This window comes from Mesoplodon densirostris, chromosome 8 (genome assembly GCF_025265405.1).
Source record: "Mesoplodon densirostris isolate mMesDen1 chromosome 8, mMesDen1 primary haplotype, whole genome shotgun sequence".
Lineage (NCBI taxonomy): Eukaryota > Metazoa > Chordata > Mammalia > Artiodactyla > Ziphiidae > Mesoplodon > Mesoplodon densirostris.
The window spans coordinates 99,399,519-99,424,335 of NC_082668.1; the positions used below are offsets into that span (position 1 = coordinate 99,399,519).

General features: G+C 38.4%; 1 protein-coding gene across 1 annotated transcript in view; it reads right to left on the reverse strand.

Annotated features, from left to right (window-relative positions):
- CERKL (ceramide kinase like) overlaps positions 1–24,817 on the reverse strand; it is a 156,631-nt gene that overhangs the window by 14,392 nt on the left and 117,422 nt on the right. The window contains exons 3-6 of the mRNA XM_060105961.1: positions 20,562–20,693; positions 13,138–13,201; positions 6,382–6,524; positions 615–689 (exon numbers count right to left, since the gene is read on the reverse strand). Of these exons, the coding sequence (XP_059961944.1) occupies positions 615–689; positions 6,382–6,524; positions 13,138–13,201; positions 20,562–20,693 (414 nt within the window). The remainder of the gene's footprint in view (positions 1–614; positions 690–6,381; positions 6,525–13,137; positions 13,202–20,561; positions 20,694–24,817) is intronic.

The window sequence follows — 24,817 nt, forward strand, 5'->3', positions numbered from 1 at the left end:
CTGGCTAAAAATTTTTTTCTTGTGCTTTTTTTCTCTTTTAATAACTAGTCCTAGAGTTCTGGTAGTCAAACAACAGTACCTGATATATTTAATCAGTATGCATGGATTTTCTTGACCTGGTTATAAAATTGTGATCTTGAACATTATTGTATTATTTTCTATCAAGATTATAGTAGGGCTTCCCTGGTGGCGCAGTGGTTGAGAGTCCGCCTGCCCATGCAGGGGACACGGGTTCGTGCCCAGGTCCAGGAAGATCCCACATGCCGCGGAGCAGATAGACCCGTGAGCCATGGCCACTGAGCCTGCGCGTCTGGAGCCTGTGCTCCGCAACGGGAGAGGCCACAACAGTGAAAGGCCCACATACCACACACACACACAAAAAAAGATTATGGTAAAACTTCACTTACTACTCTTTACAGCACCTGTATTCTGAAAAGATCAGCAGTCAAAATAGTGAAGCTTTGCCTAACTGACTTTTGGGTTTTAGTCAAACATTTCTCTGCTTTGAGAGATAAAGAATCTGTCTTAGACAAGCCTGAAGGATATAAAATAGCCTTCTTTATATAAATAGAAACTTCCTTACAAAACATAAACTTCTTTTGAAGAATTCTTACCCATTATAATGTGCAAAGTTGCAGTTACCACATGAGAAATTCCATGAAGAGAATGTGCCAATACATTAGTAGATCCTGCCAAATCAAATTTAAAACATGTATGATCAGTATAGCAAACATTTTAAATTAACCATTTGTTTCTACTTTATAGAGATGTCACTATGTAATGTTCAAATGAAAAATTAAGTGGAAGTTTATAAGTTTTTTGCACATTGAATGGCTACTGAATTATTATTTAGTCTTTAAATAACTTAAAAATTAGGAAACAAGTTATAGTATCTACTCGCTCACAGCTTCTTCCATCATGAATGTCTATTTTCTACCTGAAAAAGTGCCAGTTATATCAAAGTCTGCCCCATTCAACTTTAATAAACAGGCTTCTTTACCAAAATGAGCACCAAGAGCAGAAGGATGGCTCTGGAAAGCAGAGACAAATGCATAAACACAAAAAATCCAAATAATAACTAAGAAAAAAGTATAAAATCACTATAAAGTACAAAAGATATGCTTTAAATACATTTTAAAGCTCTCAACCAAATGGAGATCCCTTCTATTATCTGAAAAATGGTACCCTAGATGAAGAAAACTCTTCATCCCATGGTATTTGCCATAGTTTGAGATTGTGTATTGAGACATTATAGGTTTCTGATTTCCATAATCACTAACATAATTTAAGATCCACATGAATTTTTCCCACCAGCCTACAGAGAGAAAGAGCTTTCTCAAGTCAGGCCCCTGTAACATTTGTGTGTGTCTGAGATCTTGGGGTAAAGGCCTGGTTTCGAAGGGGAAAATACCAGCTAGCCCCTGCCATTCCCAGGAGGTAAAAAGCATTTAAAATTAAGAAGCTACATTTTTCTTGATTTAAGTCCAGTAACAGCCAAGAACTGTGAAAGCATGGATGTACTGTGTACAATAGCTATCAATGCAAAGGCTAGCTAATCAGGAACTTTCCTGTGTGGTCATGTGTAATCCCTTTGGTTTGTGTCACTTTGATCGGATGTATTATGCTTGGGCTGCTCAGCTGGAGAAGCTGAGTCAATGAAGTCATTATCAAGCAAGACTGTCATTAAAACAATAGTAATCGTGAGGTACCTATCTAAGCATTCATGATTTCCAGACCTCTAGTGAAACCAATGCAAAGAAACGTCCCCCTTAACCAATTGGTAAACTGGTTTTAACTGATTCATCAAACAGTAGTTTATGTTCTGACCCTTGTTACTCAGAATATGTCCCACAGCCCAGCAGCAATGGTCACACCTCCATGTTTATTACACTGTTGATTCTCAGGCCCCACTCCAGACCTAACAGGTATCGTCTGCATTTTATAAGATCCTCAGGTTATGTATATGGAGAGGCCCTCCTCCAGAACGTATGGTTCAAGCATCAGCAGCATCAACATTACTTGAGAACTTGTTAAAAAGGGAAATTTCTGGGGCTTCCCTGGTGGCGCAGTGGTTGAGAGTCCGCCTGCCGATGCAGGGGACATGGGTTCGTGCCCCGGTCCAGGAGGATCCCACATGTCGCGGAGCGGCTGGGCCCGTGAGCCATGGCCGCTGAGCCTGCGCGTCCGGAGCCTGTGCTCCGCAACGGGAGAGGCCACAACAGTGAGAGGCCCGCGTACCGCAAAAAAAAAAAAAAAAAAAAAAAGGGAAATTTCTGGGTTCCACCTCCAACCAATGGAAAGGGAGTAGCTGGGAGTGGGGCCCAGGTGCCCATGTCTTAGCATGTTCTCCAGGTGATTTGTATGCACCCTAGGGTCTGAGAAAAAGTGATCCAGAAACCTGTTCCTCAGTGGATCTTTACCAGGAGTCAATTACCTAGGCTTTTCCAATTATTCTTTGACCCTCTACAGCCTGCCCTTTGGCTGTCTAATACTAATTAACTTGGAATGGGTGGGGGAAAAAAGCAAAAACAAATCAATTTTGCTTCCCAATCGGATTTATGGTAAAGGTTTTGGAGGAGGCCACATAATTAGAGTGAGATATTTAAGATTATCGATGGATTACAGTACTCCATGAAACACATTTCCTCCATTACCATGGTTAATTAAGAGTAGACCATAAAAGCATTCCTCTAGAAAGACTATTAAAAAACAAAATGTAATGTTGTCATGTGCAATAGAGAATGACACATATCATGACTCAAGAAAATAAAGACCATTTTATTCCCTGTGAGTTTGAAGTATGCTAAGTATGCCAAAGCACAAATCCTCTTAGAATGCTAGACGTTGCTTTTTTATTTCTATGTCTTCTCAGGCTTTGCAACTTTGCCACTTTTCTTTAATTCCACTGAACTTGGCAGTGATGACAGACATAACCAGAAATCAGAAAATCATTTTAGTCATCTTCTACTCTGCTTGACCTGTACCTTAATCCTTAAGAATTTTTTTTTTTTTTTTTTTGGTTTTTTTTTTTGCGGTACGTGGGTCTCTCAATGTTGTGGCCCCTCCCATTGCGGAGCACAGGCTCCGGACGCACAGGATCAGCGGCCATGGCTCACAGGTGCAGCCGCTCCGCGGCATGTGGGATCCTCCCGGACCGGGGCACGAACCCATGTCCCCTGCATCGGCAGGCGAACTCTCAACCACTGCGCCACCAGGGAAGCCCCTTAAGAACGTTTTTAACACTCTGAATTTAAAAGGAAAGTTCATGAAGAAAGTAGATGTAAAATTATAAAACTCTAGATTGCTCCATATTTTTGTTTGAATAATCTAAAAGAGTACAATTTCCAGAAACAAAACGGGATTCATCCAAAAAGATATCTACATGCCAAAAGAACATGCTGCTCACATAAATAAAAACTATGTAATTTTAGCATTCTCACAAAAGCTATAAATGTTCTACCTCAAGGTAAACATTTTAATTAGCCTGAAAAGTTATTTTTCTTAACACTACCAGCAACTTTGCTCACCACCGCCACCCCAAACCTGCTAAAATGTGCCACATCCAATGAGTAAGGACCGAAGTAGCAGCTCATGTAAAGCATGACTGATAGAAGAACCAGGCAGAAACTACAGAGGCAAAAAGAAAAAAAAAAAAATGTCCTTGGAAGTGCAAGCACTTCTGCAGAACAATTAACTTAATTAACCAGACATCATGAATATTCATAAGGCCATTAATGTCTCCCACATCCAAACAGATAAATGTGATGTAATGACTTCCTAGTCAAGCATATCTAAAATTCTCATGAAAACTGCACCTACACTTTGGTTCTTTGCCTGAAATATCATAGAAATTAACAGTCCCTTGGTAATATTTTATTCTCCTCAAATTAATTGGAAAGCATGAATTTATTTATGTGAATTCTATAGAAATATATGGTTCCCAGTCATCAGTATGTGGATTGAGCCTTGTTTTACAACAATTGGATTGCTTTTTTATTTTTATGTCCTCTCTGGCTTTTTTCCCTATCCTCCCCCTCATGCCCTTAATCGGAATCTCTCTGTATAGTTCCTTAGCACCAGTTCCCATAGCAACAAACACCGTTGCTAATGGCCAGCAGTTCAAATACAGGCTTCCCCACATCTGATCCATCTGAGTCTGACCATAATTCAGAGGCTTAGTCTGTTGGCTCAGTGGAGTAATTTACTAAACACTCTCCCTCTGGGTGTCTCTCTCCAGGAGGCAAATGGCTTCAAAGGCAGACTCTCTTCTGTGTTAGCTTAGAAACTTCCTGCCTAGCTCTTGTTCCCATTCATTATCAAAGCCCTGACCAGACATAGAGTCCTCACATTAAATACATCCTGCACATGACTTCCTCCTCCTATTAGATGGAATCCACAAGCTAGAACTCTATACAACCACTAAAGTTTTGGCAACAGTCTGTATCTTCTAAACAAAAAGTATTCCAATGGCATTTCTACATATCCACTGTATCCAGAAAATGCTTTCAAAATCAGAAATATGCTTAAAAAGTATAATGATAATAAAGCTCAATGTGTTCCTTTATAACATCTGAGTTACATATTAAAAATGTAAGCATAACCACCAGTTTTTCTAGCTAGCTATTCACTTTATGTCAAATGAAGATCCGTGGGGACACACATCTTTCCACTTTTGATGCAGAGCAGTGAATGAGTGACTTCAGGGGTGTACGTACTAAGGAAGAGAAACAGTGACCTAAGCACATCCACTCTGTACAGAAGGAAATGTTGGGAAATTTCCACCATTACAGACGGCACTTCTAAAGTGACACAGAAAGGTCAAAGTGCAGCCCAAATGCATCTTTTTGAGTTGATGCATTTTGTTCTCTTCTACCTAAGGGGGTCTTTCTCACAGATTTTTCTTAACAGGTTTTACAATCATCAGGATATATCTCAATATCCCTCTCCTTTTAAATTCTTATTTTTATGAAAGACTTTTTTCTCTAGAAGGGCATTGGTATGTCTTTTGCTCTTTGTCAATTAACAATACTAAATATACTGAAATCCATACTAAATGACTCTGGTCAACAAATGGATAGAATGTTGCTATTTTTTTCAACCATGTGCAACCATGTGTCTTCTATTTTCATAGGAAAGAATACAGTTGATCCTTGAACACGGGTTTGAACTGAGTGGGTCCACTTAGATGTGGATATTTTTCAGTTGTAATTACTACAGTACTTCATGGTCCCCGGATGGTTGAATTCAAGGATGCAGAGGAAAGGAGGGCCGACTGTAATTGTTTCTGCTTTTCTTGTAGAGATAATAACATGTGATGTTCTAAAGTGAAAAAAAAAGTCACTTTCCCTTCACTACTGTTTGTTTCAATAATAATTTGAGAGGAGGGACTCATATAATAAACCTGCAAAAGATACTTTTGTCTTTTCTGGATCCCAGTGTTGCTCTGGCTGCTCTCCCTGGCTCTGACCTCCACTTCCTTTTCCTCCCTTCCCCTAATCAGGAATCTTCCTAGAACAGGCTCCCAGCAGGTTGCTCCCTTGCTCTAAACCTCCCATTGTTCCCTACTGTTCATCAACTGCAATTCAGACCCCTTCCTGTGGCATCCAGGAGCCACCATGATTTGGACCTATTTTGACACCAGTACTATCAAACAAATGGCCTGTTTTCTATTCCTCAACATTCCTGGATTTTGCCTTGCCATTTATTATTTTTGTAGCCAAGAAAATAACTCATTCCCATCTTTCAGGCCAGAAAAAAAATTGTCCTACCTATTTTTAGGTGCAATTCAAGTGGTACTTGCTCTATAATGTCTTCTTTCCATTTATTCACTTAATCTTTATTGAGTGTTCACTGTATCACATTCTGTTCGAGCTGCTGGAGATACAGCAGTCAGGATGAATCCTTTTGGCATATTCAAGCTTATCTGTTTACACTTCAACTATGGGAATTGAGTTACCACGTTTTACCCCCCAAGAAATTATAAGCAGCTTGACTGGAATGGCCTTGTTTCAAAATTTCACATCTGGGACTGTGTGATCATTAGACCTTTATATGGGAAGGTAGAATAACGGTCCCATTTATTGTTTGCTTAACTATGTATTAAACCCTGCATGTATACTATCTAATTTAATACTATAATACCCTTGTAATAAAGTGAGTATCATGTGTGTTATCTCTCTTTTATGAGTTAGAAAAATAAGGCTCAAAGAAATTAAATAACTTGGCCAGAGTCTCACATGTGCTAGTGGAGATGCCAAGCGTGGGTCTTTCAAACTCAAAATCTGTGCGTTTAACTCTGTGTGACACTGCCTAGGTTAGGAAGTAAACCAGGGGAACATGGGCGAGGAGTTCCATTTGGCAAATCCATGGCCCCTCTCTTGCCTGCTGGTATCACACCAAGTGGAAGCTGGGCTCGGACAGGAGTCAGGATGCTGTCTGTTTCCACCCTGGCGTTCTTCTGGGCACTAAGCAGCAAAGCATGGGCTACTTCACTGGCAGATCCATCTCCACCAACACAGACCACACTAGAAAAGAAGAAATTAAGTCAAAGAATGAACAACATCAAAACAATTGGTGATAATTTGTGAAATTTTGACTTTAAAATATTGGGTTGGCCAAAAAGTTTTCATAACATCTTATGGAAAAACCCGAACGAACTTTTTGGCCAATCCAATATTAATTTTATATATTTTGTGTGTGTGATTACTCACACCTTCAAACACTTCAACATGTGTCAATGGATAAGAGGGCACTAGCACTGCTCTGATAAAGTTTACTTCACAAATATCATACCTAGATGATACCCCATAGGCAAAATATTTTTAAATGGGTTAAGAGGCATTAAACACTTGAACATGTTAATTCACATCTGAACTGAATTTTGCTCTGTTAATATCCCAAAGCATATTATCCTCATCTTGTTTATGTTAATAATAGTCATTGCAATTCATTTAACTAACACAAGCCAAAGTCATAAAATCCTGCTAATTTTCAATATAGCTCTGAAAAGACAGACAGCAATAAAAATCATGTAAAAAGTATGAGGCTTTAATTTAAGGAACTGCTAATTATCATTAGTATGTAAATGTTAATTGCAAACCTGAACTAGTTTTCATCTCCTGGACATTACTGCGATATGGCACTTTTAAAATTAGTGTTACTACCCTTTGACCCTAGTCAGTACTACTAATATTTTTTTAAGACCTCACCATATGTACACTACAGGAGTGATGGGGTGGGAATCCATGAAAGTCATACAAGATATCAGAAGTTTTGTCATAATCATTCGTGTTTAAAAGATGCAAAATAGGGGCTTCCCTGGTGGCGCAGTGGTTGAGAGTCTGCCTGCCGATGCAGGGGACACGGGTTCGTGCCCCGGTCCGGGAAGATCCCACATGCCGTGGAGCGGCTGGGCCCGTGAGCCATGGCCGCTGAGCCTGCGCGTCCGGAGCCTGTGCTCCGCAACGGGAGAGGCCACAACAGTGAGAGGCCCACGTACTGCAAAAAAAATAAATAAATAAAAGATGCAAAATAATCTTAAGTATCAAAATCACATCAATTTACCCAAAAGGAAAAGATTTTGTGTTATTGAGAGCAGGTGTCACGCCCTAAGGCCTCCAAGGCCCAGCAGGAGCAGAAGAGTCTGCTCAGTCTAAAGAAGAGGCAGCTTCTCAGCACCAGCCCACTCCCATCACCCAGGAGGCAGGCTTTACAGGACCACATCTTCTGATTTTTCTAGGGAAGCCTCAGGTCCTGATTTTGGGGAGAGTCTCCTAATCTATAAACACTCACAACTAGCATTCAATATATTTAAAAGTTGTATGTGCCAAACAAAACAGCCTATGGGCCATAATCAGCAGGGGGTCCTGGTTCCCTAAGTTTAGGAAGCTCCAGAAGTTGGCGAATCCAGAGGCTGAGAATACTTTTTGCATCAACTCTCTCTACCTCTCAGCCTTCCAGCCCCGGCACCTAGGTGGGGTTCAGCGCTAGGGCTGCACATAGCCTGGGCGATCCAGGTCCATCCTAATTAGAAGAAACTCCAGGATATGAGATATGACCCAGGTCATTTTTGGCTGGGGGTATTATTTTGTCTGAACTGATTCTAGGGGTCATCAGTGTAGTCACTGATTCAGAGAAAAGTGATTATACCTACTGAGGACCAACTTCACATCAGGTGATACATTGGCTCTTTTCTGTTAAATTCCCAGAATTCTGTAAAGTAAGCATTAGCCTCATCCTTATATATGGGGAAGCCAAGGTTTCAATTGAACCTTATCTGTATGATTTCAAAGACCTCTATGAGCAGATTTCCAAACATTCTGTGAACTTAATTATAACTCCCAGTTCCATGCCTGTCTACCAACCGAGGTGTATGTGGCCTAAAAGGGACTGTAAAGTCTTCCAACACAGCATCTAACTTAGTACAAAGAACTTGCCTCTTCCATATAGTATGTCAACACTTGAACCCTGGAATCGTGCATCCAGTTATAGCACATGTTAACTCATTGCTAGAGTTAGTAGAAATGGCCTTTCTATGAACATGGTCTGCTACAAAAACCTTTGTAATTTTGTCATAACACATTCTGTGTTAAATATTTTCAAACTATAACAAGTGATCATTACAACAATAAAGTAACATTTAGTGAAAAATTACTATGTACCAGACATTGTTGTCAGCACTCTCCATGTATTAACTTTTTAAATTTGAAAAACAACTGTATGCAATAGATACTTTTACTCCCAATTTACAGATTAGGAAACTAAGACATAAAAAAAATTAAGCAACTTTTCCAAGGGCATAAGTTATGGAATGAGATTTTGAACCAAGACAATTTGGCCTTAGAAACTACACTACTATTTGATATATTAGACTCCTTTCTTATACATAAAACCTAATGAAAATAGCCTTATGAGAGTTTTATTATTTTGGACATCAGTTTACCAGTTGAATCACTGTGGAATTAAATAAGTGAGAAAGGAATATATTTATTTATCTTGACAACTACTAGACCACTGAGATCATCTCAAGATATAGTTACTCAACCTAGGGAATATGCTTAATACAAACATACCGCAAGAGTCTAGATACTACAAGAAAAGGCAAAAAATAAACTTTTTATAATGAGTTAATTTAACCACATTTAAGAGCTGCCCTAAAACATAAACCTTTACAAGTGGTACACCTTGTGTTTTCAGAATAAGTAAACTCTCTCTTGCCATGACCCAAAGTAGAGCTTTTCTGTCTAGAAAAGTACAACTGGGGGCTAATATCTTACTTCTCTTTTTAAAAAAAGTGATAGGAAGATTTTTAAATGGCTGTTTGTGTATTTGTCTATCAACCCATATCATTATTGAAATGTTTATTATTGCATTTTTTACTTAAAATTTTTTTTGAAAAGAGATACTTTTTTAAACCTTATTTAGTAATACAGATATCATGGTGGTGATAAAATGTTAGTGCAAGCCAAATAATGTCTAGATTCTCGTGAAATTAAAAGAAGGAAAAAACTATAATTAAACAAATTAAAATTTAAAAATGCTGTGAAATAAAACAGGAAAATATTAGTATATGTATAATTGCATAAGAGCTACAGATTAGCTTAACCATTTTCACATTCATAAATCCAACTGTTACCGCTTCAAGTCTATACACCCAATATTACACTTTTCTTTGCCTTTACAAAACTTCCTATTCATGCGCAGTGTAAAGAGGGGTCAATATGGAAACGGACACTCCTGCAAGCTCTAGCAGTGAATCTGAGAGTATTTGCTAGAACACCCTGGAGCTGCACACAAGCTGTCATGAGAACTGATACACTGTTCCTGTTGGCATTAGGAATATGTCACAATGTGTCTTCATAGAAACATATGCAACTCATTAAAAAAACTCCAAAAACTTAACAAATAATCTTCTTAAACATTATTTACTAATCATTTTGCTTTACTGAAAAATATACATAGAATTTCTCTTGGATCTTAAAACTCTGTCTGGTCTGTGTCTAAAAAGCTTTAGATGATTTCCTAGTCACTCCCTACCAAGAGCTCCACTAGAGTCGGGCAGAGATGCTTCAGGCTCAAGTTGAGCTCCTCTTTCATCAAAATACCATAGAATCCTGGGGTTACCTTATCCCGACCTTGAGTCTTTTGTATCAATTTCTCAAAAAGTCCTCCTATAGTCACTCTTTGAACAGATTCAGGAACAGGGAACTCATGAATGTAGTGTCTTCCACTTTCAAACAATTCTACTTGTTAGAGAATTGTTCTTTGGAAGTGCCTACAGAAACTGTTTCCGTTGTTCTCCTCATATGTATACTTCTCTATGTAATTCTAAGTAGAGTCACTTAAAATTACTATTTTATTAAGATAGTTATCCCAACCACCACTTCATCTCCTAACTGGAAAGACTGGGCTCAAATAAATACATAAATAAGCTATTTAAAGGATCTTAGAAATATCAGACAACTTGCAACAGAAATTTTAAATTATTATAAGTTCTAATTAATTCAGCATGCTGTAGAGCAGCGGTCCCCAACCTTTTTGGCACCAGGGACCTGTTTTGTGGAAGACAATTTTTCCATGGACTGGGGGCAGTGGAGGTGGGATGGGTTCAGGTGGTAATGCAAACGATGGCAGGGATGGGGAGCGGCAGATGAAGCTGCGCTCCCTTTGCCCACTGCTCACCTCTTGCCATATGGCCCAGTTCCTAACAGGCCGCAGACTGGTATGGGTCCTCAGCCCGGGGGGTGGGGACCCCTGCTATAGAGTTTAGACACAGTGAACTCACTGGAACTCAATTCACATAATGGTTAGGCTAAACTACTTGGTTTAAAAAAATGTAGGTAATAACTAAAGGATCTATATATCTTGCACTGCCACACTGCAAAATAACAGCACCTGCCATGTGGAATAAACAAGAATTAAGTATGTTCAGGTAAAGAGAAAAACATTACTTGTTGTGCTTAAGCTATAGTCTTTCATCATTCTGCAAAGCTCTTCTTGATCCTTGCATAGTTAATTACCAATGGAACTTAGTTATAGATACCACATTTATCAGAACATTTCATAACGTTGACAGGCAAGACCAGGTCTAATACCTACAATACCTGTTATTCTTATTATTTATATAATCACGTTTTGAAGCAAGGACTTATTTGCAATGCAACATCTCTTATATACTCACAAGCTATGCTTCAGAACTATGCAGCATATTAAGGTAGGTAGCTTGTAGGCATGATTCCCCCAATTACTTTTCCTAAATTGTCTACTTGCAAGATAATTGCCTAAGTGTAGCCTATTAATCAATCTGTCTAGCTCTAAGTATAAAGCTCTGAAGTAATCTCCTACCTCATATTCTTCATGCTCAGTATTTATACAACATTGCCATCTAGATTTGCTCCCCTCAATTAAATTCAAGTGCTCGGGAGGGTGTGGAGAAAAGGGAACCCTCTTGCACTGTCGGTGGGAATGTAAATTGATACAGCCACTACAGAGAACAGTACAGAGGTTCCTTAAAAAACTAAAAATAGAATTACCATATGACCCAGCAATCCCACTACTGGGCATATACCCAGAGAAAACCATAATTCAAGAAGACACATGCATCCCAATGTTCATTGCAGCACTATTTACAATAGCCAGAACATGGAAGCAACCTAAATGCCCATCGACAGACGAATGGATAAGGAAGATGTGGTACGTACACACAATGGAATATTACTCAGCCATAAAAAGGAACAAAATTGGGTCATTGTAGAGACGTGGATGGATCTAGAGACTGTCATACAGAGTGAAGTAAGCCAGAAAGAGAAAAACAAATATCATATATTAAAGCATATATGTGGAACCCAGAAAAATGGTACAGATGAACCAGTTTGCAGGGCAGAAATACAGACACAGATGTAGAGAACAAACGTATGGACACCAAGGGGGGAAAGTGGCGGGGGGTGGTGGTGGTGGTGTGATGAATTGGGCAATTGGGATTGACATGTATACACTGATGTGTATAAAATGGATGACTAATAAGAACCTGCTGTATAAAAAAATAAAATAAAATTCAAAAATTCCAAAAAAATAAATTCCTTTTTGAAAAATTATGTTTTACCTACCAAGCTTTCTTCTTCATCCAATAATACTTTTCTCACCAACAAATATTAAGCATTTCTGAAAAACAACCCTACTAAATCTGATTTCATCACTTTCCTCTCTAACACATTCTAATAATTTTTTAGGAAAAGCAAAGCCTATCATTTCAGTTGAAAAATCCAAATGCCCTTCCTGATATTGTGAGTGTATTGTTGCCCCCCTGCCCATTACCATGTTACACAAATAATTCACATACCTGCCACCTTTTAAAACTCTGAAATATCCACACTTGCAAAAAAAATCTTCCCTAAAAGAATATGTTTTTAGTCTTGTACATCAATCCGGCACTTTAGCAAACTGATTCACCTAAATTTTAAAAATGTCAATTAAAGTATATGTCACTTGCCTTGTTTCTAATGTTTGCATGCCAGTGAACAATTTCTACACACTCCAGCAATGTATTGCAAACAACAGTTTCTAATGCCTACTGTGAATAACATACTTATTTGGTAGCTACGAAATTATAGAAGATAAGTAAAATTAGCATATTTGTTCATCCTGAAAAAAATATACTTGTTTTTACAGAATATTTATACTCAGTCAAACATATCCAAATTAACCAGTGGGTAGCTGGTTATTTATTAATACTATCAATACATTTGCAAAAAAGGATCATAGTATAGTTATATCACACAATCAATATATAATATCTTCCATCAATGCTTTTCTATATACTCACAGGGTTAAAGCCAAGAATTAAGGACTACAGAGGCAAATATATACACAATAGGTAAGAATAAGGTGATACATTGTGATTTCCCAGTACTTATATTTATATCTCTCCTTTGGCTTTCCTATGCCCGATCCTGAGAGGTGGATGACTATGCCATAGTACATTATCAGCATTGTTATTACACAGATACAAATGAACTAGAGCCTAATTACATACATCACAAACACTTAAAACTTGTAAGTCTCAAATATGTGGCTAAAAACTAATGAAAACATTTAATAACATAAGCCATATGACATTTATAGATTAATAATACAACCTACCCATCAAATCCCTGTAGTTCACATTCTTTTAGCAGTGACACGGCATGCCCTTCATATTCTGTTACTATATGAAAAAAAAAAAAACACACACACAGAAAAAGATGAAAGTTTTAAACAAATATCTACACTTTTTAACTTGATTTGGCAAACTAATATGCCAAACATATGGTCAGGTCATAAAACAACATTTATTCTTGAATATTTATATTTTAATCATGGGAAAGAGGATTAAGTGTTACTTGCCTGTTGTGTTTTACAGCTTTATGTAAAAGAGGGTCATATATTTGTTCCAACTACATAAGTCATTTGGGGATATCCCATTAGATAATTTATCTTGGTGCCTGTCTGTTTAGTGTTCCCTAAATAAGACACATTTCCTTTAAATCAGAAGCCTAGGAGCAGCAGTATTTTGAAAATAAGGCATATTAGCTGGCACCAAATAGTCAATGTTAAATCACTTTGGCAACCCTACATGAATAAATTAGTTGAAAGGTTAGTGTAAGATTTACATACTAGAAGAATGTGTGTCTGGAACTGCTAGACTAAAAAGAGGAGGAGTTGGATGTGAAAATGTGAAGCAAAGCCAACGCCAAGGATAACAGACCCAATGCCAAGGAGGGTGGCACACAGGCCCACCAGAGCCCAGATTCTCTAAGGAAATGAATCTGTCACTCCCTATTGCTGCCTCTACAGTCATGATGCCCTATGCAGTGTTGTAAATGCCAGAGAAGACAGGATAAACTGGCACACTGCAGATGGCACCAAGCACCCCAACCACATTTAGCATTTTCTAGGGCAGCTTTGCCAGAAGAGACAGCCCAGCTGTACCCACCCATCAAAGATATCTGCTGACTGACATGACACTGCAGATGGATGTTTTTGTGTAAGAATGTGCATCATTATATGCAAGATTACATTAATCTTTCATGCCTGTCTGTCCCTGGTGCCAGCATGGTTCAAGCTTTTCCTACAATGCTTTTAGATATTGTTAAAAGTTATCAGCCTTGGCGTCTAAAAGAATCATTCTGTATCCAGCAGCATTACATTGTAATTCTCCCACAGCTTATTCAAATGCCGTTAACATTCACATGAATAAAACCTCTCTCTATTAAATTCTATTCAGAAGAAAGCTACAAGAAAATGAAATATAAAATATTAATATTAATAAATTTAGGTTATCATAAATGATTGTGTGCTGATCATTCATCTATAACTTCAGCAAGTAGTTGCAACCTTAAAAAGCAAAATAATAAAATGTCTTACAAACACACATTAAAAATAATTAAGGATATTAGGAAGAAATATTTATGCTGAGAATCAGTTTATCAAGTCTCACTTTTATTCCAAAGCTTACTTTGGTAAAGCTTTTCAAATCCAAAACAAAATTAGCCTTAAAATTCTCTTGTAGCTGAATGCTATTTTTACTTAGGAGAAATTTTGAAATAATCGCCTATTTCTTCCTTTCATCTTGCAGGTGAAATGTGACTATACACTGATGCAAATTATCCAAGAACAGTAATTTTTTTAAGTGACATTGTAAAAGTTAAATAAGATGACTGATCTGGAACAACAGATGCACAAGATGACTGAAACCTGACCACAATATACTAGGACAATGAACAAAGTTTATCAAGTCCTTGGCCTCAGGGAGGTTACATTCTGGAGACAGAGGATATGCACTAATTTTTTTCAATGAATGTACAATATAAAGTAGTATTAGTGATTATGAAGAAAAATAATATAGGGGAAAAGGATAGAGAGTAATCTGAACTACTATTTGGAGGGAGTAGAAGAAATCAAAATATGTGTTTAGACAGTGTATTATGGGCTCTGGAAGCAGAAAGAACCAGATTCAGATCACTCCACTTCACGTAGACATCAACAGTGGGCTGCTGGGCAGCTGCACTTTCAAAAGAAGTTACTAGCCTCTTCTTTCAACTACTTTCCTTTGCCAATGAGACTGACACCCCTCTTACATAGGAAATTTGGTGTTTTCATCGTTTACAACTCTTTGAACACACAGTTCTCACTGCTGGGATCCCCCCATGCACCCCAACCTTCAGTTTAAATATTACTACCTTCCTCCAATATTGTCTTTCTGAGGAAGTGTCTTGAGGTTGATACTGAATGTTGAGGAAACAGGCTGAAGTCAAATCAGATGAGTTCTGATTTGAACGTAAGGAAACATTTCTTGGTCTGCTGACAAAATTCTATAAGGGGATAAGGTACTGAGATGTCATTTTCTTTCCTGTCCCTTAGGTACTTCAAACTTAGTAAGTTCAAAATAGAATCCATCATTTCCACCTTCAAATATACTGCCTTTCAGTTACACTATTCTTTTGTGTGTTCCATCATCCACTCCCCACTACCCAAGATAAGAAAATGTCTTCTTCCTAGAGTATCCCTTTCTTTTACTCTCCAAAACCCCTCCATACCCAAAGCCAGTGGTTTCTGTTTATGCGGCTGCATCCAACATTCCTCAAGCCAATGCCCTAGACCTAGTCACCAACATCTTTAATATTCAAACTACATCAGCCTCTCCTCCAGTCTCCCTCTAACATTTATCCCACTCTAGCCAGAATGACCTTTCTCAAGCACATGTTTAACCACATCTCTTCCCTACATAAACACCACTGATGACTATTCACTGTCCCCAGGGATAAAGTTCCAACTCCCTAACTGAGATCCTATTATTAAAAATGGGATTGGTCATATATATATGTATATATATATATATATATATATATATATATATATATATATATATATATATATAAAATTATCCTAGGGATAATAAAAAGAACTTTTCACCCATAATTCTCTCCCTCTCCAGCTGGACCTGATTCATGGAATATTTACCATCCAGATTTTTATTAAAATGTAGGTAAAACTGGAAGTGAGTAACGCCTCAGCGTACTAGCATCTTTTGGAACAGTTTTATCAGATTACCTAGCCTTCTGCTCCGTGAGATCAGGAACAATTAGAGGCATCTCCATGGAATGGAGGGCTTCAAGTAGAGACATAAAGAGCCAAAGAGAAAGAATTCAAAGAGAAGATTTGGTAAAAGTGTCAAAAGTTAAACACATGGTTCTAGAAGGAGGAAAAAAAGTGAAAATAAAACCCTACTCTTTTGACAACTCTGCCCAGGGTCAGAAAGGAGGTAAAATTATCTGGTGACTAGGCACTCCCATGGGCCCTGAGCTGGCGGAGATCAAGGCTACATTCAGAGAAGTGTCTTTGACCACGATAATGATAATCAGCATAAGGTCTAGCAGCTTTGTTCCGACCAAGATTGACTGAAGGAGGTGGAACTGCCTGTCTTGAACAAGAGAGATCACGGGCAGACGTGTCACGTGACTGCACTCCACCGCATGAGAGAAAATGAACTAGATGGCCTCCAAAGTTCTTTCCAGTTTAATTTCTCTGCTGCCTTGACTTTTTCACTTTATCATTCTATGAATTATCGTATGAATCTATGATGTCCAAAATTCCTCTCACACCTTTAATAGTGTAATTCCGAAAGTCTGCTCTGAGAGGAAGAGAAAGAAATGGTATCATATGCCATTTGATTCACATATCAAGTTATTAGGAATAAATAACTCTTTTTTTTTTAGGTTCTTCCAGTTCTTCTGACACCCTGTCCCCCAACCTCTGGAAATCTGTTCTCTGTATCTACATGTTCTGGTTTCTTTGGGGGATTTTTTTTTTTTAATATTCCACATATAAGTGAGATCATATGACATTTGTCTTTCTCTGACTCATTTCACATAGCATAATGTCCTCAAGGTCCATTTATGTTTTCCCAAATGGCAGGATTTCCTTCCTTTTTATAGCTGAAGAGTATTCTGTGGTATGGCATGCAAATATATATATATATATGTATATATGTATACACACACGCACACACCACAACTTCTGTATCCATTCATCAACTGACGGACAATTAGGTTGATTCCATTTCTTGGCTGTTGTAAATAATGCTGCAATCAATATGGGGCACAGATATCTGTTTTGAGTTAGTGTTTTTGTTTCCATTGGATAAATACCCAGAAGTGTGGAATTGCTGGATCATATGGTAGTTCCATTTTTAATTTTTTGAGGGGCCTCCATAGTGGCTGCACCAATTTACATTCCCACCAACAATGCATGAGGGTTCCCTTTTCTCCACATCCTCACCGACGCTTGTTATTTCTGGCCTTTTTGAAAATACCCATTCTGACAGGTGTGAGGTGATACCTCATTGTGATATGATTTGCATTTCCCTGATGATTAGTGATGCTGAGCACCTTTTTATGTACCAGTTGGCTATAGGCATATCTTATTTAGAAAAATGTCTACTCAGGTTATCTGTGCACTTTTTAACCAGATTCTTTTGTGGGGGGTTTTGCTATTCATTTTTTTAAGTGTATAGAAAAATTATAATGTATTCATCTAGCTATAATTTTTACATCATGCCTCATTTATACAGCACTATCTCAATGAATTCATCATCATACAGAATTTATTACAGAATTCATATTCCATTTGGACTTGGCAGTGCACAGAAGATATGTTAAAACAATGGTCACACTGGACATGCAGAAAATATGTACTCTTTCTGCTTTACTCTTTCATAGAAAATACTTTTTCAAAGTTTGAGTTGAGTCTTACTGTTACATAATTTATGAAACTGAAATCAACTGCATTATGACCATGTTTCTATAGTACTTTATAGTACACAAGGTAGTTTTAAATATACTACCTTATTCAAACTATAAAACTATACTGTGAGATAAGCAGGAAGATTCTAAAACTTTTCAGATACCCAAATGTTTATTCAGTCCTTTACATGAAACAGGAGACATTTTTAATATAAATATTTAGCCAATATACATATCAAAATGGTTTTATAAGCAAAAGATGCAATTTTATAATTTTGCCTGTAGGAGGAGTGTTAGGCAGCTAATAATTAGCCATGCTGCACAAATATATAAATAAATTCTATATTTGCATTTATGTAATATTCTAATTTTATTTTATCTTAAACTAAATATAATAAGCAAAAACATCTAAAATTCAGGGGAAACAAGTCCTAGAACATAACATTTTTCTCTCCAATACACTTGTTTTAAGAAGGAAAGCACATTCCTATCATTTCCTCTACCTTAGTTCAGGCCTCATAGGCTGGTTTCCTTTCCTCCAATCTCTCCCTCTTCTCTTCCAATATTTATTCTGATGACATAATTATCTTTGCTAAACTAGATTACAACACTATGATAAAAAATGTACACCACCTCCGAATCAATGCCTGATGAATAAACTCCTGAGTGTAGCATAAAGATTCATCCTGAATCTGGACTCAGACTTCCTCCTGTGCACTTTGTTGGGAGCCTCCCCAATTTCAGTTCAGGTGTCCTCAGCCTTTAGGAGAAGGGGGTCCCACCCTCATCCCATGGGAAGGGTCTTGATGCTTAAGAGAGTAAGTGCTCCAGGTGGGGTATATGTACTACATTAGGAGAGTCAAACTGATAGGAAAAAATTTTTAATCCTTGTTCAGGATTAAAACACGTTGAATCTCTTGCATGTACACACCTCTCCCCATCTCACTAGATTTGAATAAAGAAGAATTGAATTCATTGGCACCATTTTACAATGATGGAAAGGACCATATTTAAGATAAAGCCAACGTTATGAAAGAACTAGCAAAACACTATGGGTACAGCACACACAGCCACACCCACTTGTATGTGCTGCTAGTGTGCCTGCCTTCTCTCACTTTTCTTTTCTGCTATATACATATAGTAAATATGTATATTTACTATAACAGTAAACCATTATTTGCCTTCTCTGACTTTCTAAAACTGTCCAGTTCACATTCTTTTCTTGGGTCTTCTGATCAAAGTAAATAAGACCCCTGAGACACCATAATTTCTTTATGTATATCCCAATTATATCTACTTTAAGTATCTATTTTAATCCTTAATAAATTAACGGTCACTCAAGAGCAGGGAGTAGAACTTATCCATCTTTCATTGTGCATAGTGTTTAACACAAAGCATTCAACAAGAGTTTCTTGAACTGAATGATATGTAGTAATATCCATGTAAAACTGTTTTGGATACTAAATCAATGAAACAACAATTAAATGTTATTGGGTTCACCAATAAGTTTATTCAACTTTTAATTGGCTCATCCGAATATGAATTTCAAACTTTTCCTTCTTCCAATCCCTGAAAATCTTCAGGGGAAGCAACAATAGATCTGAATCATTTCTTTTTCCTATAAATCACCTCCAAGTAAGACAAAAGCCACAAAGATGAAAGATTAACTCCTTCACTACAATTTTATTTTAATTCAGAAACTCCTCTTGAGTGTTTCATGGTAGTTTCTCTCCAACCTTCATTGCAGTAGATGCATTTTGGGGTGGATGACCTTCTCAAAAAGATTATTGTTGCTGCTTTTTTTTTTTTTTAAAAGGAATTCCCTTCTACCCCATCCATCAAGTCATGAGATGTAGGTTTATAAACCTTATTTACATTGTGAGGCCCATCTCCCCTGGTGACAGCTGAGCAAAGCCAGGTCACTCTGAATCCCTTCCCTACGAACTTATAACTGGGACTAGATTTCAAGTACATTCTGGTCTTGTATCCTGAGTAGGCTTATTATGCAATATTCTTCATCAATTAAGATTTACTACAAATTTACACTATGTGTTAATGAAGCTACACAGAAATAAAACCAGAAGAACTGAGGGTGTGATTCACGATAACATCAACCCTCCTCACCCCACCCCCGTGGGAAAAATAAGGGTCTCAAGGAAACAAAAGAATCTGGTCACCAAATTTTAAAAGCTGAAAAGAATTTTACTAATCTTCTTTATATGAACTTTAGCATTAGCAAATTTCTGTCTTCCTGGGCACAAACCTAAGCACGCTTCTTATTTTAGACAATGAATTTAAGCTTCTGGCTTCTCTAAATTCATCTAAAATCAGCAGTTAAGTGCTTAGTTTTGACCTAACCAGCAGGGGTCAGAGTCAGAACAAAAACCACCTAATGAAGGATTCCATGGAAAGACATCAAACATTTAAGTGAACAAAAATCAATTGCTGCTGAACTGCAGAGATAATGTCTAAATAGCCAACATCCCAATGAGGGTATCAAAACGTGTGCAGCCCCCTTAAAAATGATACCTAATAATTTTTAAAGTCTGAAAAAAGGTTTAAAGAGAAAATACTGATATTCTAATAAAAATAACACAATTAAAAGAAAACAAAATAATTGAATTATAATCCTGGAGCTGGCTGCAGTAAGTTATCAAAGCACATAAACAAGCTTTAGATATTATAAGTAGGTTCCTAAATTTGACTCAAGAACAAACTCAAGGTTATTTTGCTTCCTCAAGTATGATTTTTTTAGAGGTGAAATTATATTCTGAAAATATTTACCTGTTACATCTGTCTTTATTCCCGCAATCTTCAACAGTGGTTCAACCTTCTCATAATAGACCTGAGTAGCTTCTTTTTTGTGGCTTTGGGGGTTAAGGACTATTTTTAATGACTTCGGTCTGTCTGAAAAACCTAAGAGGAAAATATAAAGACAAAAATTATAGTCTCTATAGGCATTTTTTTTCTTTCCCTTTAAAACCACACACTAAGGCCAGTTAGAATGTTATACACCTATTTAATTAGTGTTTGCTATTTTTATTTGAAATTCTTCCAAGAGTTTTCCTGAATATGGCATTATTTTAAAACATTTCACAGTTCCTAGCAGTGAAATAAGAATATCCCTTTTAAAGTAAGTCATGAGTTATAACAAAGCATTTAATTTATGAAGGAAGGTGTGAATGAAAGCGACTTCATGAATATTAGGCAACAATTAAGTATATTTACCAAATCACCGATAATATATCCAATGTTCCTTTAGCATTTGTTTCTGGGGAAAAAAGCAATGGACTATAACAGGTTAGAAAGTCCATTTCCTCTCCTTGGATAAATATGCTCATTATTGGAATTGGGCATTCCGGTGACCCCAGGGCTACCCAGGGCTGACCTGCTGATGAGCCCAGAGTGGAGGGGAGGATGCAAGGCCAGGTCAGGGCCAGCACCCAGAGCAATGCACGCTGGAAGCTAAGAAGAGGGTTTAGGTCGGAGTTCAAGCCTGAAAAGGGGCCAAAGGAGAAAGAACTCTTCCCTGGGGAATTGGGAAAGCAACGCCTCTCAGCGGGGGTTCGGGAATATAGTGCTGCCTTACAGTTGGGGCTGAGATTTGATACTACAATTTTCTGGGCTTGCAAGATGCTTATCACTTAGAGCCCAGTTGGAGCAGGTGCAAAGCAAATTTTCCGTTGTTAGGAAGGGGCAGGAGAGGACACAGGAGCCAGAAGAAAGCTGACGACTATTTCTTTCATGGTAAGCTCTTCTCACAGGGCCACGCTTCAAGGTTAGAAAAGCAGTTACTAGCATCCATTTTTAATGAAACCGTTACTAAAGCCAAAAGAAAAATGTCCATTACACCCACGTCAGTTTTTGTGCCTCAAGTAGAGACAATATTTTATTTCTTACCATATTTGAAATAATAAAAATTTTTCAACAACACATATTGTTTGAATTCAGGGAGTGTCTTGGCTGAGGACCAGAGAGGACGTTGCTGAACTCCTTACCTCTTCTGTACTTGGCCCTGGGAGCCCATTTTGGTGAGAGACTTCTGCCAGTCTCCTAATCACCCAGTCTTGAAACCTCAAAGCCATACTCAATTCCTTGTTTTTCTTTCAATTCCTACATTCAAATGAGTGCCCAGATTCGTGAGGTGATAACTATTTGCTTCCACGCCTCTGCCTTTCCTGGCTGTCTCACTCTGGCTCGGTGTTCTCCAGGACCACTCACGGGTACCTTGCAGCCCCCCTTCCACCATATCCTCAGACATCACAGCTCCCAGCAGCCCTGCACTGGTCCAAAGCACCAGGGCTCATCACTGCCTGTGAGGCAAGTCCGACCCCTGAAAATGACATCCAGAGCCTCCCCCAACCAACTCCAACCTATCCTCTCTCCTCCCTCTCACACATATTCAAGAAATACTTGTTGAGCATTTGCACTGAGTACTGGGAAGAGGTGGAAAGTGATTAACCTGTGTTCATGCTTTACAGGGGGAAGACGTATCCACAAATAGAACCAGTACAAGACAGAACAGATTTGTTAACACGAAGGTACAAAGTGCCCTGGGAGTGGATGAGAGGAGGGTGGTTAATTCTTATTAGGGATCCAGAGAAGGGAGCATTTGAGCGGGGCTTTGGGCTCATGCTGTTTTCACTACGTGCAATTCCCTCCTGCCTCACACTTCATCCTCCCCTTAGCGAAACAGCAGGGGTAGAGTCAGGGAGGAAATAGCAAGCAGTGAGACCAGCACAGAAGATGCTCGAAGCAAACTAAGTGCAGAGGGTTTTCTGTTCCATTTCCACTTCCCCTTCACGATGCAGACCCACTGTATTACTTGCCGAATACCAGCTGCTATAGGCCTTCCTCTGTTCAGACAGTTCACCGTTACCACTCTACCTCGTCTCCAATCCTGTAAAAATCTGACCACTTTTTCAAAGCTCACCTTGAATACCACTTCCTCACTGAAGCCCTTCCTGACCAGCAGAATTCACCTCTCTGGCTTCTTGCTCCTGTGTTACTCTCTGTACCTCTATTATCGATTTTTTATATCATTTATACAGAAAACTCTGATAAAGGACTCAGTGTCTCAGAACTCCCATTGGCCAAACCTGGGACAACACAAAATGGAATAAAGACAGTAACATATCATACATACTACAGTGACTTTTTAAAAAACCCAACTCCGGGAGTCAAACCGACACTAAATACACATATAAATAAAGGAGGAAAAGGAAAAACTTCACCTTAGAGTAACAATTAATAAATACGGGAAAATTACAGAGTTAGAAAATCACTATTTTCAACCATCATAATAATGATGGATTTGGGCAAGAATCAGCAATGGATGCTAAAACCATCGGTGACAGTCAGTTGGGGAACAAAATATTTACTTATTCTTAAACTCTGTCCTTCCCTATTATTCTATTTACAGAAAGTAAAAAGGAATATTTACAGTAGGGAAGTCGGGCAGACACGTCCTCAGTCAAGTGATCAAAGTTAACAACACTGAGTGATACAAACCGACACATGTGCCTCATGTACAAGATACACAGCACTAAGGACACACAACTTCTGTGGGATTCCTGCCCCAAGTGCATACATAATGTGGACCTAACAAGATGAAACACTCAGACAAACCCAAGTTGAGGGGCATTCTCCAAATACCTGCCTTAAACTTTTCAAAAATGTCAAGGCCATGAAAGACCAAGAAAAACTGAGGAAGTGTTCCAGATTAAAGGAGACTAAAGAGTGACAACTAAATGTAGTATGTGACTCTGGATCAGGTCAAAACAAAACTGCCACGAAGGGGGCTTCCCTGGTGGCACAGTGGTTGAGAGTCCGCCTGCCGATGCAGCGGACACGGGTTCGTGCCACAGTGTGGGAAGATCCCACATGCCGCGGAGCGGCTGGGCCCGTGAGCCATGGCCGCTGGGCCTGCGCGTCTGGAGCCTGTGCTCCGCAACGGGAGAGGCCACAACAGTGAGAGGCCCGCGTACCACAAAAAAAAAAAACAACTGCCACGAAGGACAGTATTCGTGTCCTTTAACCAGGAAGGACGAAGCAGATTAATCTAGGGCTCACTTTTATTAAAACACGAAAAGGACCAGAAACTTGTTCTAAACCCCAGAGTCCAGACAAAAGATCTGTTTAAGTTTCCCTTACCTGGTAAATTTGTGGGAATACCCTCATTTCTCTAGCAGGGACAGACCCAGTAAGGAAGGTGTCTAGCCACCAAATTGCAGTCCCCAAATGCTGTCATACAAACAAACTTTTATTTCCCCCTTTTCCTATATCATGACTGTGGAGGAATAGACGTTTGTGGAAATGAGAAACAGTCATTTGGGGTTTGTGAGAATAAGCACATTGCAGTCGAAGGCTTGTAGACCTTAAACATATGTATAAAAGTGCACGCTATATGTCCCACCCAATCTTTGTGACACAATCTTCTTAAAATGGGAGGAAAGGGGCTAAAGTTATTTTTAAAGACTTTCTAAAAGGATTTAAGCAAAATAATTTTATTTTTAAGCCTCAGTTAACAACAACAGCAATGAAAACTAAATTAATCAGAAAGTCCCATTCCTTAGACATTCTGGTCAATCAAGGGGTTTTTAAATACAAGTCAACAAAGCCAATTTTTTTTTCTTTACCAGAGCACGTATTCATTTCCTCATTTCTCTTTTTCTTTTAGATGCATCTAATATGATGACTATGAAGATAGAGTCTAAGTATATATGAATTAGGTAGCAATTTGAAATCAATTTAGAGATCAGGATGGAGATCTCTACCGAATAAAGTCGGATTTTTAAAATGTTCTTAATTAAGTGGAATACAGAGACATAATTAACAAATCTCCATCCTTCTCTCCTTCCATGCTCCCTCCTCAAGCCTCCTCCTATTCCATTCAGTTTCTTTAACTCCTATGTTCCCTCTACCACAGGGTCCTTGCACCTGCTCTCCCCACTAGCTGCCCACCTACACCAGCTGCCACCATAGCCACTTTGCCCAATTAACCCCCTCTTCTCTTTATCTTGATCTCACCTCAGTCACTG